General features: G+C 39.8%; 3 protein-coding genes across 3 annotated transcripts; 2 read left to right on the top strand and 1 right to left on the bottom strand.

The window, feature by feature from the left end:
- Positions 1–393: 393 nt before the first annotated feature.
- LOC106411249 (calmodulin binding protein PICBP-like) lies at positions 394–2,327 on the bottom strand. Its single transcript, XM_013851970.3, has one exon. The coding sequence runs from the start codon at positions 2,199–2,201 to the stop codon at positions 660–662; it is 1,542 nt and encodes a 513-aa protein (XP_013707424.1). The 5' UTR covers positions 2,202–2,327; the 3' UTR covers positions 394–659.
- A 2,209-nt stretch (positions 2,328–4,536) lies between these two features.
- Positions 4,537–5,571, top strand: LOC106373349. Its single transcript, XM_013813535.3, has one exon. The coding sequence runs from the start codon at positions 4,537–4,539 to the stop codon at positions 5,569–5,571; it is 1,035 nt and encodes a 344-aa protein (XP_013668989.3).
- Positions 5,572–10,358: 4,787 nt separating this feature from the next.
- On the top strand, positions 10,359–11,271 carry LOC106409275. Its single transcript, XM_013849931.3, has one exon. The coding sequence runs from the start codon at positions 10,359–10,361 to the stop codon at positions 10,971–10,973; it is 615 nt and encodes a 204-aa protein (XP_013705385.1). The 3' UTR covers positions 10,974–11,271.
- Positions 11,272–20,694: the final 9,423 nt, after the last annotated feature.

Below are 20,694 nucleotides of genomic sequence, written 5' to 3' on the forward strand. Positions count from 1 at the left end.
GCAGAAGTTCTTGAGTTAGCTGGAAACGCTAGCAAAGATCTGAAAGTGAAGAGAATCACTCTTATTGATGGTGGAGGTGTGATTCCTCGCATCCACAAGTCCCTCGTCAACAAGATCACCAACGATTGAGTTTCAGTCCCGCTTTGCTAGTTATAATAGCTACTTTAGTTTGTTGATTTAGTGTGCTCTTGTCTGGAAAAATTTAAGTGTATATGGATTAATCTTAACCTCCTAGGTTTCTTGTTTTAGACTCGCATACTCTTGTGATCTTGCTAATTTTCTCTTAATAGTTATGGATGATTGTTATTGATTTCTTTGTTCAATATACTGTTACATGCTCTATTCTAGGTAGCAAAACAACGGAAATCATTGGTTAGAGGCTGAGACAGTCAATGTTTTATAACAACAAACAACAACAGCATTCGATTGATATATGATTTCAAAGAGTTTACATATAACTAGACAAATACATAAGATTGTCTCATACATTAGTCTCAAAGAAAAGCACACACCAAGTCCTCCTCACAGATTAAGGAGAATCATATCATTCATATTACAACCACACATAGAAACCATCAAAGTTTTTTCCATAAGAACACAACTTGCAACACATCAGATTTATCAGCTTAGTTTGTAAGAGATTCTGTTGATTACCTCTGTTAATTGCAGGTCTGAAGGTGTCTTCCATAGCTCATAACCGGTGCAGGTTCTCTACCATGTGGCACAACAGGTTTCACAGTCTCAAACGCCTCCACAAGCAATGCAACTTTCCTCTTCCTTGCTGAAGATAGTTTGGTAACAGCACGCTGGAGAGCGTAATCAAACATCCAGTCCTCTGAGTTTCTCCTCTCATCTATGTCCTTATGCTTGAGGTCAACCTTTTCAGTATCCGCATCTTCCACAAGTGGAAGGTAATTGGGTTCTCTTGGGTTGAACTCCTTCAAATCCTCTGTCTCTGCCAGAGGTTTCTTGCCTTTCATGATAGTCCAAGACATGGTAACATCTGACTCTTCTTGGTTGCTTGGCTTTTGTTTACGGTTATATGGAGCCTTTTTGGTTTCTTCAGTTTGGCCTTGAAGCTCCTCTTTGTGATCTTCAGCTTTGTTATCATTTAGTGTCTCTTCACCAGCTTCATCTGCTTCTGAGTTCTCTTGGATATCTTTCACAGAGTCATCTAATAGAGTCTCCTCCAAGTCATCATCACCTTCTAAAAACCTCACCATATCTTCACTATCAGAGTCATCATTGACCTCACAAGAAGTCTCTTTCACAGTGTCATCTACTAGAGACTCCTCAAAATCAGACTGCCTTGATTCAGTTCCATGTTCACCTTCAGAAGTCTTCACCATCTCGTCTGCACTGCCAGAGTAGTGATCATCAGCTTCATGAGTCTCTTGGATCTCTTTCACAGAGTCAGCTACAAAAGTCTCCTCCATACCAAAGTAACCATCTGAATCGGTTTCAGAATAAGGTGCTCCTTCAGAAAGAGCTTCTGAGATTTGAGTACCAACATCAACATCAACCTCATACTCTTTCTTCTCCTCTACATACATCTCCACAACATTTTCCTTGGAAGCTTTCTTCTGAGACTTCAAACTCCGTCTCCTCGAGGATATAAAGCTTTTCAGAGGAGGATACTGCTTGTGAAGATGGCCGTTGAGTGAACAGTACGTGTAAGGACAGACTTTTAAAACAGAAGTTCCGCTAACTGCTTCATCATCATGAAGCATCAGATAGTCTGGAAACTTGGAGTCTTTCAAAGTAGAGGAACAAGTAGCTCTCTGTGAACATCTCTTGAAACTCGGAGCCTTTGTCAAACCCCTAACCATCCTCGAACTCGGCTTCTTGATATTTTTCTCTTTTATAACTCCATGACGAGAATCATGTTTCAGACCAGTAGTTTGGTTCTTCTGATTAAGTCTACTCTTGTTCTCCTTCCTTGCCTCAGAGCTAGAGGTGCCTTTCATGTAGTTAGGAGACATACCTGTCCCTTTAACAACAAGATCATGTTTCTTTGGTGTTGACTGTAACTTACCTGATTGAGAAACAGGACTGTCTATAACCTTCCTTTTAGGTTTGGTTCGCTTCTTCATCATCATCATCTCAGGTCCAAGGCTCTTGACATGTTCTTGACCAAACCGAGTTTCAGGCTGGAGATTATTATAAGACTCGGTTGCTTGACAAGTCTTCCTCTGAACCATCTTCTCAAAGTCTTTGCTTTGCCTGAAGACAAAGCTATTGTTTGTTTTAGAGCACAAGAAGAAGAAATAAAACGTAAGATTCTCTTTTGTTTTTTCAATGGTAGTAGGCTAAAGGATACGTATGCGGTTTTTGTCTTAGTGCCTTTATAACTTTACGTGAATTTTGTTCAGACTTGAAATATTTTGAATAATACTTTTGTGATTTGACAAGCACTGATAAAGATATTGATTTTGGATGGTCGGTCCAGTTTCTCTTTTTATTATTGGTAGGAGGAGCCAACCTCTCCGTGTAACACGAACAAAAGATAATGCGCATTGTGTTCTTTTGTCCTCTTCCAAATCTTTTTTTTTTTGGCTCCTCTGACCCCACAAATTAACAAAGAGGGCCTCATGTTATAAAGTTTTAAATGTTTGATTTGTATTTTGAATATATAAACAAGTTTGGTATCTGCATATATCTATAATCAAAACCATACCAAAAGCATTTCGTTATCCGAGAACCGACGATTATTTCTTTGGTTTTAGTCCACAAAGGTGTGTCCAGAAAGTATAATATGACTTTCTCACGCATATTGCTTTCTAGAATAAGGAGGATAGAAAGTAGTAATATTTGAATTCTTGAATAACAAAATAGAATATTTACACTACTTTTCTAAAATTATGAATAGAGTACTTTTTAGCGACATGCAACAAAATAGTAATGAATTGAATTTTGAAAATTTGAAATTTTGAATGGTTTTCTATTGGAAATATATTGCAGCAGAATCTCTCCAAAACAATTACGATCATAGTTTTAAAATTGTTATAAACCATTTAGTGATCGACCCATTTATCAGCCCGTGTAGTAAGACGGGCCAAGTCCATCCGCATGATCATATTGACGCCTATCTACTCTTGTGTTTATCTACATTATAGTTGGTGTTTATCTTACGTATTGCTAGTCATTATCTAGTTAAGGATAAGTACGATCTCATGTCGATCCAATACTTAGACCGTCATTACCATATGTATATAAAGACCAGTTGGTCGACCTAATAATACACACAAGTTCCCCTCTTCATTCACAACACGTTATCAGCACGACCTTGTCTCTAAACCCTTCCAAAAATCCACCACCCATAAATCAGAAACCAAACGATCTTTTGCTATTTTCCGGCGACTCCTAAAGCTATTCCAGTCGCCTTCTTTTCTCTCTGTCAGCAACCAGTAGCAGCTCTCTCTCCTCACAGACCATTCAACTCATCACAAAAGGTTCAGGTATCTTCAGAAAACTCAAAACAAAACCAAAAAGGATTTAAACCCTCAGCCGCATACATACAGCTACATCTAGCCGTATGTCTTTGCAGAATAAAATCTAAAATCCTAATCTATTTTCAAAGCTTAAATCTCGTCTTGTTTCACCATGTTTAAGCTTGTTTGATTTTTTTTAATCTTCCTGATGTGAGTTAATTGCTAGAACCTTTTAGGTTGACAATTACACCAATTTATTTTTATATATCCGACTGCTGCATCAACTTAATCTGATTGTTTGCTTGCATTAGAAACTTGTTCTTGAATGTTTAAAGTCTTTCTCTGATATGTTGAAATCGACTAGAACCTGTCTCAAATTTGAAAGAATTTTTTTAATATTTTTAAGATAAATCCGATTTTTTCTTATAGATAAATCTGAAATTTTAAAGATAAATCCGATTTCTTTTTTATAAATCGGACTGAAAACAATATATTATATATTTTAATTCGATTTTCCTATTTTTTAAAAAACCTTATATCTTTATCTTTAAAAAAAATAGGATTTTCAGCATTTATCAGAAAAATATCGATTTTTTTTCCTAATCCTACTAGGAATAGGAATTCCTAGTATTTATCTGAAAATAAATAAATTTCGGATTATTATTGATATACTAGCATTATCAAATCATTATATTTAATCTGATAAATATCGAAAACAAATAAAAGTAAGAAATGATTGCATTTTTTTTGAAAATGTATACTAATCTGATTTCATGCATGGATTTAACTTTATCTCGATTTTGTATAGGTTTAACTTTACCTTCCTGCATATCACATGAAATCATCTGATTAGGATAGATCATTCATACTGATTAGTTTACTTTCATGTCGAAAATTGATAAAACTGATCAGATTTCATGCAATGGATTTAACTTTATCCTAGATGTATAGGTTTAACTTTACCTTCCTCCATATACATGAAATCGTTTGGATCATTGAAAAAAAATATTGTTATTTACTTGCATTGCTTGTATCCGACTGAAAGAGTATGTGAATGATCCGATTATTTTCTTACTAATGGGGATAAACTACAAATATTTTTCAGATGTCAAAGATTGCGAATCTTGATTTCAGTGCTTTGAAAAGCAATGGTGACAACTACCTGGAATGGGCGCTTGATGCAAAGATCATGCTGCGATCAAAAGATCTTGGTGACACAATCACCAAAGACAACAATTCCAGTGACAAAGACAAGTATAGAGCTATCTACATGATACGCCACCATCTCCAAGAGAACTTGAAAACTCAGTACATGACCATGGAAAATCCATATGACCTTTGGATCGCTTTACAGCGAAGATATGACCACCAGAAAACGGTGTTGCTTCCAAAGGCTCAATATGATTGGAAACACATAAGGTTCTTGGACTACAAATCAGTAGACGAGTACAACTCAGTCCTGTTCAGAATTGTGTCCTTGTTAAGGTTATGTGGTGAAAAAGTAACCGAGGAAGAGATGCTTAATAAAACTCTCTCCACGTTTCCTCAAACCAACATGGTATTGCAACAGCAGTACAGAGAGAGGAATTTCGCCACATATACTGAGTTGATAGAATGTCTCTTGTTGGCTGAAGCTAACAACGAACTGTTATTGAAAAACAGTGAGATGAGACCTCCTGGTACAGCTCCATTACCCGACATCTCTAAGCTGGCTATAGAGCCAAAGAAAGAGAGTAACCTTGTCCAACACAATGACCATCCCGGTCCAAACCGTGGAAGAAGTCAAGGACGAGGTCGTGGTTCTTTTAAAGCACACGGGCGAGGACGTGGTCGCGGTACCACACCCGGCTTTAGCCGTGGTCGTGGCCGAGGCCGTAGTGTGTCTTTTAAACCACAGATCAAAGCTGATCGATGCCACAGATGTGGTATGGGTAATCATTGGGCAAAGAATTGCCGAACTCCTAAGCATTTGTGTGAGCTTTACATGGAGAGCTTAAAAAGAAACCCGGAAGCTAACATGGTTCGAGACCCGGGATATGATGGTGATGATGATGATGACTTGGAAGACGTCCAGGATCACCAGCACGAGTCAGACAAAGTTGATCACATGGAGTTTGAAACTTCAGACATACTGAAATAAGGAATTAAAATTCCATATCGTTTTTTTATTGTTTTCCCCTGGATTTGGTGTTCTTTAAGATTGTTTATCAGTGTTTGGCTTTGGATTTAACTTTATCCTTATGAATGAATAAATTTTTTTTCATTTCTCATATGCCTAAGAATTAGATCATTAAAGATACCATCTCTGAAAATTTTATTATTGTTCATTAACTTTATGATTATTGTTTTTGAAGAATGAAAAGTGGAATGGATACAATCGTGGTGGACAGTGGCACCAGCCACACCATTTTGAGAGACAAACGATTTTTCATACATCTCACACATAAGGTAGCTAACATCACCACTATAGCTGGCACGGCTAGCTTAATTGAAGGCTATGGCCACGCCAATATCTTATTGCCAAAAGGTACACATCTTGAGATTGAAGATGCTTTGTACTCACCTAGCTCAAACAGAAGTCTATTGAGCTTTAAAGACATAAGACTGAATGGTTTCCACATCGAAACAATGGGTGAAGGAAGTAAAGAATTCCTACAGATTTATAAAATCACCCAAGGCAATAAGAAAGTCTTTGAGACTATACCTGCGTGTGGGACTGGTCTTTATTATGCCCAGACCAGTCTTGTTGAGGCTAATGCCGTCTTGAATAAAGAATTCAAAGAAGAGTTCACTCTTTGGCACAATCGGCTGGGACACCCCGGTTCGAACATGATGCGAAAACTCATATCAAATTCAAATGGTCACAGTTTGAAAACAAAAAGAGTTATCCCTAAGAATATCACATGTGAAGCATGCTCACAAGGGAAACTAATTACTAAGCCATCACGTACCAAAGTGAATAAGGAAGTGACAAATTTCCTAGAAAGAATACAAGTTGATATTTGTGGACCAATACACCCACCCTGTGGGACATTTAGATATTTTATGGTCCTGATTGATGCATCCACAAGATGGTCACATGTTTGTCTCCTATCAACTCGTAATCTAGCACTTGCAAGATTGCTGGCTCAGATAATAAGACTGAGAGCACATTTTCCAGATTTTCCATTAAAGACTATACGTCTAGACAATGCAAGTGAATTCACTTCCCAAGCTTTTAATGACTATTGTATGTCCATGGGGGTAAGTGTGGAGCATTCTGTAGCACATGTCCATACTCAGAATGGCCTGGCTGAATCCTTTATAAAACGGATCCAGCTGATTGCCCGGCCACTCTTAATGAATACCAAACTCCCAGTATCAGCTTGGGGACATGCAGTACTACATGCAGCTGAGCTAATTCGCATCAGGCCATCTAGTGAGCACAAATACTCGCCATCCCAACTACTAACGGGTCATGAGCCAGATATATCCCATCTAAGAGTTTTTGGATGTGCCGTCCAAGTGCCTATAGCACCACCACAGAGAACAAAGATGGGACCTCAGAGGAGGATGGGAGTATATGTTGGATACGATTCCCCTTCTATTATTAAGTACCTAGAGCCAACAACAGGTGATTTGTTTAAGGCCAGGTTCGCGGATTGTCATTTTGATGAATCCCAGTATCCAGCATTAGGGGGAGATTATGGTAAGCTGGTACAGGATATAAAATGGAATCAAACATCCTTAACATGGCAGGATCCTCGGACTAGAGATTGTGATCTAGAAGTCCGGAAGATTATACATCTTCAAGAGCTAGCTAACAGATTGCCAGATTCCTTTGCTGACCCAAATAGAGTAACCAAGTCATACATACCAGCTGCAAATGCACCAATAAGACTTGATGTCCGTGATGGACATAATCAGGCTGCTACTACGTCTAAACCACAATTGAAACGTGGTAGACCAGTAGGTTCCAAAGACAAAGAAGTTCGGAAAAGAAAGAGTGCAAAGAAATCCGACAAAGTGGAAACTCTAGACATGGAAAAGGAAACTCATGTACCACCAAAAGATACTTGGGACGCTAAGAATCAAGGTAATGAAGTTCCTGACAATAATGAGATCTCAATAAATTATGTCATGTCTGGAAGGAAATGGAACAGAAAACATGTCGACATGAGTGATATATTTGCTTATAATGTAGCAGTCGAATTGATGGATAATAAGGATCTAGAACCCACATCTATACTAGAATGTATGCAACGACCAGATTGGTTGAAATGGAAAGAAGCCATTAATGTGGAGTTAGAATCACTGAAAAAGAGAGGAGTGTTTGGACAGATCATCCGGACACCTCACAACATAAAACCAGTGGGATACAAATGGGTTTTTGTGAGAAAAAGAAATGAGAAAGGAGAAGTTGTGAGATATAAAGCACGACTTGTTGCACAAGGATTCTCACAAAGACCAGGAATAGATTATGAGGAAACTTATTCCCCTGTGGTGGATGCTACGACCTTAAGATTTCTAATAAGTCTGGCTGTAAGAGAAGGTCTTGATATGCGGTTAATGGATGTTGTAACTGCCTACTTATATGGTCCACTGGATAATGAGATATACATGAAAATTCCAGATGGTATTGAATTGAAAAACAAAGAGAGTTCTCGAGAACAACATTGTATCAGATTGAACAAGTCTCTTTATGGATTAAAGCAATCAGGTCGAATGTGGTACAATAGACTGTCCGAATATCTCCTGAAAGAAGGATACAAAAACGACCAGATCTGCCCATGCATATTCATAAAGAAGTTCAATAAGGGTTTTGTAATCATTGCAGTATATGTAGATGATTTAAATATCCTAGGAACCTCTGGAGAAATTTCCCAAACTGTTGAATATCTCAAGAAAGAATTCGAGATGAAAGATCTTGGAAAAACAAAGTTTTGTTTGGGATTGCAACTTGAGTATATGAAAGATGGAATTCTTGTGCATCAAAAGGCATATACAGAAAAAGTACTCAAAAGATTTAATATGGACCAGTCTCACCCATTGACTAGCCCCATGGTCGTGAGAAGTCTTGGTCCGGACACTGACCCATTTGGTCCGAAGAAGAAAAATGAGGAAGTCCTTGGTCCCGAAGTGCCTTATCTCAGTGCCATAGGAGCTCTGATGTATTTAGCTGGCCACACACGACCAGACATCAGCTTTGCTGTGAACTTACTTTCTAGGTTCAGCTCCTGTCCGACCCAAAGGCACTGGAACGGGATTAAACATATACTTCGTTAACTACAAGGAACGAAAGACTTGGATTTTATGTTTACTAACAAATCTAAGGAAGATTTAGTTGGTTTTGCTGATGCAGGTTATCTCTCTGATCCACATTATGCTAGATCTCAGACTGGTTATGTTTTTACACACGGTGGGACAGCTATATCCTGGCGGTCCATGAAGCAGACCATGGCAGCCACATCCTCTAACCACGCAGAAATATTAGCCATGCATGAAGCCAGCCGTGAGAGTGTATGGATGAGATCCATTACACAGCATATTCGTACCACTTGTGGTATGATCCACCGACCATCCTATACGAGGATAACACAGCATGCATCGCACAACTTAAGGATGGATACATTAAAGGAGATAGGACGAAACATAGTCTTCCTAAGTTCTTCTTTACACACGAGCTTCAGAAGGCAGGAGAGGTCCAAGTATTGCAAGTCCGTTCGAGTGAGAATTCAGCCGACCTCTTCACCAAGTCACTACCAACCTCAACGTTCAAGAAGCTCATATGGAAGATAGGCATGCGTCGACTGAAGGATCTTCGGTGATGCATTCATCAGGGGGAGTTCATGTGTTGTACTCTTTTTCTTGTCTTGTTTTCTCTTTTACCACATTGGGTTTTGGGTTTGTCAAGAGAGATTTTAATGAGGCAACATCCAAAGCATGAATGAACCTTGACCGGATGTGTCGATCAAGGGGGAGTGTTATAAACCATTTAGTGATCAAACCATTTATCAGCCCGTGTAGCAAGACGGGCCAAGCCCATCCGTAGGATCATACTGGCGCCTATCTACTCTTGTGTTTATCTACATTATAGTTGGTGTTTATCTTACGTATTGATAGTCATTATCTAGTTAAGGATAAGTACGATCTCATGTCGATCCAGTACTTAGACCGTCATTACCATATGTATATAAAAACCAGTTGGTCGACCTAATAATACACATAAGTTCCCCTCTTCATTCACAACAAAAATTAGATATAAATTAAAATTCTTTTTTATGTTTTTTTAGCATCAAAAAATAAATTTCGTTTTTAGTTACGAATAAAATTCCTACGTAATCATATTTTTCTCTTAACATATAGACTATATTTTTTACTTAACATATAGTCTTTTTTCATAATCATATAGTTTAGTTATAATGATCGGTTGTATCATATAGTATAGTTTAGTTATACAAGTTAGAATTATCGTGCAAACTTTGCCCTCCTCAACATAGTCCATCAGAAGCATAAACATAAGTTTAGTTAGATAAGCCTCCTCCATTATGAATGTACTTTATATTATATAATAATCGTCAACTTCTTCTACATGTCTTCGAAATTATGATGAATATGTAACGAATGTATCACTTATCTCCTAAGAACTCAGGAATGGTGACAGCGTGGCACAAATCGATACAACTGTCACCTCATTATTGGCTGAAAACCAAACACAAAATCAAATGCTTTGGACCCGTATCTAGTCAACGTTGGAAGAAGTCGTGCCAGCGTCGTGTTGACAAGTCTGGAAACAAGCTTGCTTCCAAATCTATCACACTTTTCATCTTTTTATATCTAAAGATCTTCCTCAGATCTTGACACACATTCTAAACAAAGCAAAACAAAACAAAAACACAAAGATACGCTGCGCAAAAGACTTGGGAAAATCAACTTTGTATTGTGTCTATGGGGAAGAAACATGATCTTAGCATCAACTCTCTGAGTTATCATTCCACAGAAGACGAAGAAGACAAAAGCTGCAAGAACAGTCTCTTCTTTGGATTGTTCGATGATTCTGAATCCACGAGGCTAAGAAGTGGGAGCATGAAGAGACAATACAGCGACATGGGAGATATCTACCACAGAGTTTATGAAGAACGTCATGATGATGTTAACTATGGTGATGATGATGATGAAGGATCCAAGGTGGACATGAGAGTCTTGATGTTACTAGAGTATATGAGAGAGCTTTATGTGGGGCAGCTTCAGCTGTTGAAGAAGATGTTTCCAGGTGGAGCCAAAGACGAGTTTCTTGGTTTCTTTAACAAGATCGGAGACGCTATGTCTCAGTTCAAGAAAGATTCTCGTCCTCTTACGAAGTCAAAGACTATGCAGAGGAGTCTAAGTGTCAATTTGGGACCAACAGAGTTAAGAGATGAAAGGTTTAAAGTTACCACGGTTGAAGCCGGAGGTGCTCCAGCAGGTGGAGCTGGTGGTGCTGCCGGTGGTGCGGGAACTAGCGGTGCTGCTGGAGGAGGTAAAGGTGGCTCGGCAGCTGGTCAAGGCCAGCCTAAGAAATAGTCAGGGTTTGTGACATGTGGACATGGATGATCAAATCTTATGACATTTGTATATTTTGCATTACACAAGACGTTACTCTATGCTAAAAGGAATGAAATGTAGTGCTTGTGATTTTATGTTTGTATTATTTTTCGCATACATAGAAGTATTAGAGTCATCCAAAGATAAGACTTTGGAGTTGTCAACTGAAGACAAATCTTAGCTTTGATATTTCTTTGTTTGTTGTTTGGTTTGCATATTATTTTATGTTCTTTCAGTTAATAAGAAAAGCTCCGGCTTTTGTTGGTGTGCAACATTATTCAAAAACTCTATAATAAAATGAATTTTCTATTGAACTCAACCATAATAGATGCCGGTTAACCAAACGAGACATGTAATCAAAATGCTGAATACTATAAAATGTCAAACAGTAATTTTGTTTTCAAGTGAGAGCATGGAAATGAAAACCCTAAAGAAAGTATATGATAAGCCAACAAAATGATAAGAGCTCACAACAAAAGCTTGAAGATGAGATAAGTCACAGCATCACAGCCAAACTAGCTAGACTCTCCTTTTAAAAAGTTGAAATCCTCCACATGGTCCACAAAGACTTTAACACTACTAACATTCTCACCAAAACCTTGGATTTTGATAGACTTTAGTTATCAAAAGGAAGAACAATGTGGTCTGAGAATGAAAATAGAGTTGTATTGATCGCAAATGTGTACAGGTTGAGTTTTTCTCAGGAGTTTCTCACTCTCCCCATGCACAAAGTTGATCAAACAATTGATAAAAGATAATGACAGACTTATTCCTTATTTATAAACTTGACCTTCACTCAACAACTTGCAATGCCAACGCCAACATCCCATGTGCGTCCGTAACAGCAAGGACAGGTCATCACTTCCTCATGCTTCTAGATCCCCCCAGCTTACCACTTCATCACTGGGCCTCTCCCCCTCCTCTATCAGACTCGATGGGCCTTGCCTTTGCGCCTGTAGTGAAACAGGTCTGGAGGCCTAGTAACCCCAACCGTATCAATACCCTCCCCAACGAAATTGACCTTGTCCTCAAGGTCAAACCCCTCAAACCGCTCCTTCACGACTGACTTCCACTCCCAAGTGCTATCATGACTGGGCAAGCCCTTCCACTTGATCAAAAGCTCCTTTTGGCCAGTACGTGGGTGATCACGCGTAGCCAACACGCTCTCCGGTTCCACAATCAACTCCCCTTCACTGGATAACTGCGGAGGCAGAGGTTGAAACTCATCTGATTCTCCCACTGCCTTCTTGAGTTGCGAGATGTGAAAAGTCGGATGAATCTTGGATCCTTCTGGTAACTTCAACTTGTAAGCCACCTGCCCAATCTTTGCTTCGACTGGAAACGGGCCATAGAAGCGAGCACATAGCTTCTCGTTCAGACGACGACCCAAAGACCTCTGCCTATAGGGACGAAGTTTGACAAAAACAAGATCTCCCACTGCGAAAGCAATGTCCCTGCGGCTTTTATCAGCTCGGTCCTTCATGGTCTGCTGAGCCCTGTGGAGATGCTCCCTCAGCAGGGTCAAAGTCGCATCCCGCTCCTGCAACTGCTTTTCCAACTCTGCGTTCACCGTCGATCCATTCTCATATTTGAGGAGTGTAGGTGGGTCACGACCATATAAAGCGCGGAAAGGAGTCATCTTCAGCGATGAGTGATAGGACGTATTATAGCTCAACTCCGCCCAAGCTAAGTACTGTGCCCACGTCTTTGGCTTGTCTCCCACAAAACACCTCAAATATGTTTCCATGCCCCGGTTAGTGACCTCAGTCTGGCCATCGGTTTGGGGATGATAGGCCGTGCTGAAGCATAAACGAGTCCCAGCGAGACGAAACAGCTCCTTCCAAAACAGGCTCGTGAAAACCTTGTCACGGTCGGAGACAATTGTCCTCGGATAGCCATGTAACTTCACTATCTCTTGAGCAAAGAGTAATGCGACATCTGTGGCTGTAAACGGGTGACTGATACCCACGAAATGGCTATACTTTGTCAGACGATCGACGACCACCATGATGGAGTTCAGTCCCTTCGAACGCGGCAACCCCTCCACAAAATCCATTGAGACATCCTCCCAATCTTTCTCAGGAATCGGTAAAGGCTGAAGCAGCCCCCCCCCCCCCCGGAGCCAGCGTAGAGTATTTTTGTCGTTGACAAACCAAGCATGATGCCACAAATTTGCGAATGTCAGTCAGCATTCCGCTCCAATAGAACAGTTCTGCGATCCTCTTCTGAGTCTTTAAGACACCCCCGTGCCCTCCCATCTTGCCGTCATGATACTTCCGCATGATCAGCCCCACAAATGCGGAATCCTTTGGTATCACCAGTTTCCCTTGTCGCAACAGGCGACCCTGGACTACCGCATAATCCGGGTGAGACAGAGGATCTGCAGTCCACTCGTTGATAAGTTGCTGAAGTGCAGGATCCTTGTCGACCTCTCCCGCAATCTCTTCCAACTGGAGAGCCGAAGAGATAGACACAGCATACAACTCCGACACTCCCATTCTTCTTGATAAGGCGTCAGCGGCCTTGTTGTCGAGCCCTGGCTTATAGACAATGTCGAAATCAAACCCGAGTAGTTTAGTGAGCCATCGTTGATACTCAAGGTTGACCTCGCGTTGCTCCATCAAAAAACGCAGGCTCTTCTGATCAGTGCGCACCAAAAACTTCCTCCCGAACAAGTAATGCCGCCATTTCTGCACTGCGAAGACAATGGCCATAAGTTCCCTTTCATAGACTGATTTCAAGCGCTGTCTCTCCGTAAGGGCCTGACTAAAAAATGCAATAGGTTGCCCTCCCTGCATCAGTACCGCTCCCAATCCTACTCCGGATGCATCAGACTCCACCACAAACTGAGCGTCAAAGTCAGGCATCGCGAGTACTGGCACCGTAGTCATTGCTTTTTGAAGCGCTTGAAAGGCCGTAGTCGCAGTCGTATTCCAAGCGAACTGGTCTTTCTGCAAGAGCACAGTCATTGGCCGAGCAATGCTGCCATAGTGTTTCACGAATTTCCTATAGTAGCCCGTAAGGCCAAGAAACCCGCGAAGCTCCTTCACATTCTTGGGTATAGGCCATTCCAACATCGCACGAACCTTCTCCTGATCAACCGCCACCCCTTTTCCAGAAATGATATGCCCCAAGTACTCCACCTGAGCGCAACCGAACTGGCACTTCTTCAGGTTCGCGTAGAGTTGCTGATCCACTAGAACCTTCAACACTAACTCCAAGTGCTCCTTATGCTCCTCCTTCGTTCGACTGTACACCAAGATGTCGTCGAAAAATACCAGAACGAACCGTCTCAAGAAGGGTCGAAAGACCTGATTCATAAGGGACTGGAACGTCGCTGGTGCGTTGGACAACCCAAACGGCATGACGAGAAATTCGTAATGGCCGTCATGAGTCCGAAACGCAGTCTTAGGCACGTCCTCCGTCTTCACGAGTATTTGATGATATCCTGACCTGAGATCCAATTTGGAAAACACCTGCGCGCCGTGCAACTCATCCAACAATTGGTCGATCATAGGTATCAGATAATTGTCGGCCACTGTCACACGGTTGAGAGCACGGTAATCGACGCAGAACCGCCAGCTCCCGTCTTTCTTCTTCACCAGCAACACCGGGCTTGACAAGGGGCTACCAATCTCTTGAATGATTCCCGCAGCTAGCATGGAATGTATCTGACGTTCGATCTCTGCCTTCTGAATCTGCGGGTATCGAAACGGTCGCACACTCACTGGCCTAGCTCCTTCTTCCAGCACAATATTGTGCTCCTTCCCACGCGATGGAGGTAACCCTGAAGGCTCCGAGAACACATGGGAATATTGGGACAGTAAGCCCTCAAGGTCTCGAGAAACCTTCGCTGGTAATGCGACTTCCTCCCTTTGAAGACCGCCAAACTCCACCAACACGCCCTCCCCGTCATGCTCCAGCGCTTTCCATAAAGACTTCAATGAGACTGCAGCAGAATGCAAGTCAAATTCTCCCTGAACCGTAACCCACTCCTTCTCCATCCAAAAACTCATTTTCTGGAGCTTCCAATTCACACGAGCTTCCCCTAACGTATCCAGCCACTGCACCCCCAAGATAACATCTACAATCCCCAACTCCAGCGGTAAGAAGCTAGTGAGGATTGAACATGTTGGTAGTCATAGCTCTACTCCCTCAATGACCTCTTTTCCACGCACCTTAACACCCCCCGCCACCAACACACCGTAATGGGAAGTCTCGCTAGTGCACAATCCCAGTTTGGCCACCAATTTCTCAGAAATGAAGTTGTGGGAGGCCCCACTATCAATGAGCACCACCACACCTTCGCGCTCAATCGTACCCCGAAGCTTCATCGTTCGTGGGGAGGTCAACCCGACGACGGAATTGATGGAAACTTCGGAGACGACGGCCTCTACTTCCTCCTCAACAGCCTCCTCCACCTCACACTGCTCCTCCAATAACTCCGTCTCAGTACCATCCGCGTGAAGTAAAAGAACTGTGAGCTCCGGCTTCGCACACAGATGGTTCCGATGGAACTTCTCATCGCACTTAAAGCACAAACCTTCCGCTTTCCAACGCGCCACCTCCTCCGGTGTTAGTCTGCGAAATGGAGGTTTCAGGCGGCCATGGTTTGTCGCCTTCTCGTTTCCTCGAACATTAGGGGACGGAGGAGACGGGTTGGGCTTAGTGCGCGTGAGTTGTGGGCCTGACCCACTCGAGTTGGGCTTTGGGGAAAAACTCGACGGGCCCGAACCCGAAGACTTTCCTCCCTTTGTTGGGCCTGGATCTTCCTCCACGGACCAATCCTCCACCTTCTTCGCCATTTCCATCATCTTCTGTAACCCCCGGGGGTCGAACATCTTCACGCCGGCGCGGATTTTTGCCTTCAACCCAATCATGAACGCCAGCTCGAGCACATCCTCTGATAACTCCGGGGCGTTCATGGCTAGGGATTTAAACTCCTTACAGTAGTCACGTACCATGCCCGTTTGTCGTAACGTCAGAAGACGTTCCCCTGCAGAGGTGTCACGGTTCGCCGAGTACTGCTCCAAGATGCGAAACTTCATCTGATTCCAACTGCGAAACGGGTTTCGATCACGTTCCCAGCGGTACCAGAGTAAAGCCTCACCATCAAAGCACGTACGTACGGTTCGCAGCTTTTCCTCCTCCGTGTAGTCGGCGAGCTCAAAGAACTGCTCCACCTTCAACACCCAACTATCCGCTTGCTCGCCGTCAAAAAGCGGTAGTTTCAAACGACGAGTCAACGAACGATCGCGCCCTCCACGAGGTTCTCTGGAATAATCATAGCATTCTCGCGAACGGTGAGATCCTGATCTCTCCTCCCTACGCCCGATCGGAGTTAGATCCACCCTTTGGTTCTGCTCACCTACCTCCTGGTGTTCCTTACCTCCGATCATCACCTCCGACTGAGGATCCTCACCAACAATACACTTTCCTCCTGCCTTCTCCAACAACTGCTGCTTCGTCTCCTCCTTTTCACGCCTCCGCTGCTCCCACCGGCCGAAAACGTCGCTCATCTGGGTCTGCATCGCCTGCAACGTCTGTTCGAACGAGTCGACTCGCCCCCTCATCTGTTCCATTTCGGAAACAGCGATTCTGCTCATCTGTTGCTGCAACTGGTCCATGTTAACCTCCTGATCTGGTTTCTTTGGTGCCATATCTCCAGAATCGCAAGTGCTCTGATACCAATTTGATAGACTTTAGTTATCAAAAGGAAGAACAATGTGGTCTGAGAATGAAAATAGAGTTGTATTGATCGCAAATGTGTACAGGTTGAGTTTTTTTCAGGAGTTTCTCACTCTCCCCATGCACAAAGTTGATCAAACAATTGATAAAAGATAATGACAGACTTATTCCTTATTTATAAACTTGACCTTCACTCAACAACTTGCAATGCCAAGGCCAACATCCCATGTGCGTCCGTAACAGCAAGGACAGGTCATCACTTCCTCGTGCTTCTAGATCCCCCAGCTTACCACTTCATCACTGGGCCTCTTCCCCTCCTCTATCAGATTTGATGGGCCTTGCCGTAGTGAAACAGGACTGGAGGCCTAGTAACCCCAACCGTATCAGATGTCAACACTCCTGAGAGTGTTCTTTTCGGCATTGAAATATAAAACATAAAACCGTTTAAAGGTATCGAGCATAGACAAAACAAATTCACCTCTAGTAGTCATTCCAGCAACGGTAAATTCGTGGACTTTAATGACATCATTCTCAGGAAAAGGGTAGACATACTTGGACCATTCTTTTTTATTGACGTCATGTAGAACCCACATACGCAGCTCAATGGCACCACTGTCGCCAGACTCCCAATTAATCCCACCTAATTTACCCTTATAATTTATCAATGTCGGAGTTTTACGATTAAAGCATTTTGCTTCAATAACCTTGAACTCCTCATACCTAACATCAAAACAAACTATCACTAGTATGTTTTTTTCATGAGCTACGTAATATATATCTCCACTGATGCATATTCCTTCAGACCAATAATAACTGTAGTATTTTGGACAACCGATGTTACTCCTCCACCCAAGTTTTGGAACTCCTGATGTCAAAATTATATGACGACGATCCCTTGCTGAAGGATAAGGCAAATGCTCTACCAATATCTTGAATTGTCTGTCAACTGGATCAAACCCTAGAAAGGCTTTTGACGTATTGTACATTATCACTTTAGGTAACTCCGCATACTTTCCCGTGATAGGATTACATATCAGAGTCATTGCATCCTTCCTTGAGTGGCACTTTCCACTGAAACATATCAAACCAGATGCATAGTTACAACGTCTTGAAGGGAATGTCGTATGATAATCGGCGGCTTCTACCAGCGAAGACTTGTCATAAGGAATCTGAGGCTGTGGCGACGAGTAGAAGTGTAGTTCCTCACCAACTTAATTTGTCGACTGCGAATAAGAGACGTGGTCGAGCAGATGACCTGGTCAAGTACAAATCTTTGAAATATGGACTACTAAGCATGGATCGCCATAACTTGGACACGCAATGAAACCTCCTTACTGATTTTGAAGGCAATCTCGAGAGTATCTCAAGAATGAGATCTATTGGGATGGAAGCTGGATTTTCTGCTCTATTCATGATCGTTTTATTAGGGACTTAGAGGAGAGAAATATATATCTAGAGAAACTAACCTACTCAGCTAATATTATATATCGAGATGATGACCTAACAGCATCTCCATTAAACTCTATAGATATCTAAACATCAAAAGAAAAGATAGAAAAATAGAGGTGTTAGGGAATAATATTTCAAAATAGAAACTTGTAGATTTTCATTAGATATTCTCAGCCATGTGTTTAAAATATTAAAAATCAAATAATAACTAAAATTCAAATAATAACTAATATGAAAAACAAAGTAAATGGAAAAGAAGAAATTTTTTTGACCAATTCTTTCAAATAGCAATTTTTAAGTTGTTATCACAAAACAGCATCCAAAAAATAAAATGACCAAAATAGTTTTTTGATTTTGAAAAATTTAATATTTTTTTTTATTTTTTTAAATTTTAAATTTGAAATCACATTCCAAAAACCCCAACCCTTAACTCTAAACCCTAAACCATAAACCCTAAACCCAAAAATCTACCCCTTAATTCTAAACCTTAAGGTCTAGATTAATTAACCCTAAATGTATAAGTGTATATTTACTTCTTTAATGAAACACTAGATTCTGACCCGCCCTTGAAAGGGCAAATATATATTTTTGTTTTAATTTTTTAAAAGAAATTTAATTTTTATATTTGTGTTATTTTTTGTAATCATATTTATATTTAATATTAATTTAATTTATCATAATTTTGGTAATTATTTCAAGTTGCATAACTATACACTTGTGCCATATGCATTTCAGATATTATTTTTAAACTATATTCTTAAATTTTGCAACATATTATATTTTTTTATTAGTTACCTAATATAATTAGTCAAGAATATTCTTAACAAAAAAACCCGACTCGGAATCGACCCGAAAATCAAATTCTCATACTCTATTAGACCTTGCCTATATACTCAAACGGTTCTTAAAGTCTTATATCCGAAAACCAATATTAAATCCAACCCGCACCAAAACCGAACAAAATTTTTGAAATTGTTTTGATTTTCTTAAATATATTATGTTAAATATATATACATATATATATATATATATATATGTAAATGGGTTAATATGTTCTTCACTAACTTTAAGTAAAATCACATTTAATAAATATTTTTTAATTGAATAACCTATTTAAACCCGTTAAACTAAATGAGTTTATATGAATATTTATTTCTATTAAAAGTCCATTTAAACTCCGTTACCCATATTAACATCATGTGCTTTGTTAATTGATAAACTTAATGTCTATGTAAAATATTTAAAATTTGAATAAATTAATGTTTGGTTAAATATATTCCATTTTTTTGGACTGAGATGTAACTTATGTTGTTGTAGTGTGATATTGATTTTTGAAAAAACTGGTATTCAGTTGTATTTTTGCTAAAAATCTATGTTAAATATGATTACAAAACTTAAGTTGAAATGGTTTTATATTAACTAGAAGTTTTAAACAGCGCTGCGCGCGGATTCTACGTTTTAAATTTTGAAATTATAGTTTGTGTATATTTTTGGTATGACATTTTATTTTTTTATATTTATTTTAGAATATTTTTTTAGCTGTAAACATCAAAGCATTCATAGAAGTATGGAAAATATTTAGCATTAAGCTAACTGCCCAAATTAGTTGTATATTTATATTTATATTTACAGAACTGAAACAATATATGTTTGGATTGGTTATAATAAATATTTAAAATTAAAATATGTTTATACTGAAACGGTGTAACCCTTGTGGTTCAGTAGTATTTTTATAAGTTCTTAGAAGTGTATTCTCCTGAATCATTAAGAATTTACATCTTCTCGTTTTAATATTTGGAAGCTAATTATATAAATTATTTTGATACACATTTTAGCAGTTTGGCCTATCATTTTTAAAGAAAATATTTTTTTTTGTCATCTTTTAAAGAAAATATATAATATGTTTTTTTGTAAACATATTATTTTAGCAAAATTTACATATTTGGTTTTCTAAAAAAAAAAGAATTTTGAATGCTTTTGCATTCTTGTAACCAACAAACCATAACAATTGAAAATTTTGCGATGATATTTGTTTATTATCAATCCTCGGTTTTTTCTTAGTTGTAGAATTTAATTTAACCTCAAAGTCATTATGTTTATAATAGATATTATCATATTAACTTAAAATAAGTTATTTGAAACTTTGTAAATGCATTATAAAATAGTTTTTTAATATCATAGGATACAATTCAATATGTTGGGCTAATCATTTCTCTTTTGTTTTTTTGTGCAACTGGGCTAATCATTTAATAAACTTAGAAACTGTCATATTCTGTTGATTTGGAAGGCAAAGCTAAATTAGGTTATCACCCTATCATGTCCAGCACCCATGCAGTCACTAAGTGAAACTCAAATTTATTTCAACAAAAATTTTACACAAACATACATCATAGTCAGCATCACTATCTTTTGTAATTTCTTCTCATTTTGTTTGTCTATTTTTTCTTATTGTTTTTCTTCGTAACTTTGCTTCTGAATATCCTTTCTAGATTATGGTTTAGATCCTTATGCTGCAGGCTTGCATGTAGCATCTGAAAGAAAACCATTGGTTATGGACTGGTTA

Source organism: Brassica napus, chromosome C4 (assembly GCF_020379485.1).
Source record: "Brassica napus cultivar Da-Ae chromosome C4, Da-Ae, whole genome shotgun sequence".
NCBI lineage: Eukaryota > Viridiplantae > Streptophyta > Magnoliopsida > Brassicales > Brassicaceae > Brassica > Brassica napus.

What these genes read in the sequence shown, in the direction of transcription:
- LOC106409275 (XM_013849931.3), top strand. Translation starts at nt 10,359, where the DNA reads ATGGGGAAGAAACATGATCTTAGCATCAACTCTCTGAGTTATCATTCC.
- LOC106373349 (XM_013813535.3), top strand. Translation starts at nt 4,537, where the DNA reads ATGTCAAAGATTGCGAATCTTGATTTCAGTGCTTTGAAAAGCAATGGT.
- LOC106411249 (XM_013851970.3), bottom strand. Translation starts at nt 2,201, where the DNA reads ATGGTTCAGAGGAAGACTTGTCAAGCAACCGAGTCTTATAATAATCTC.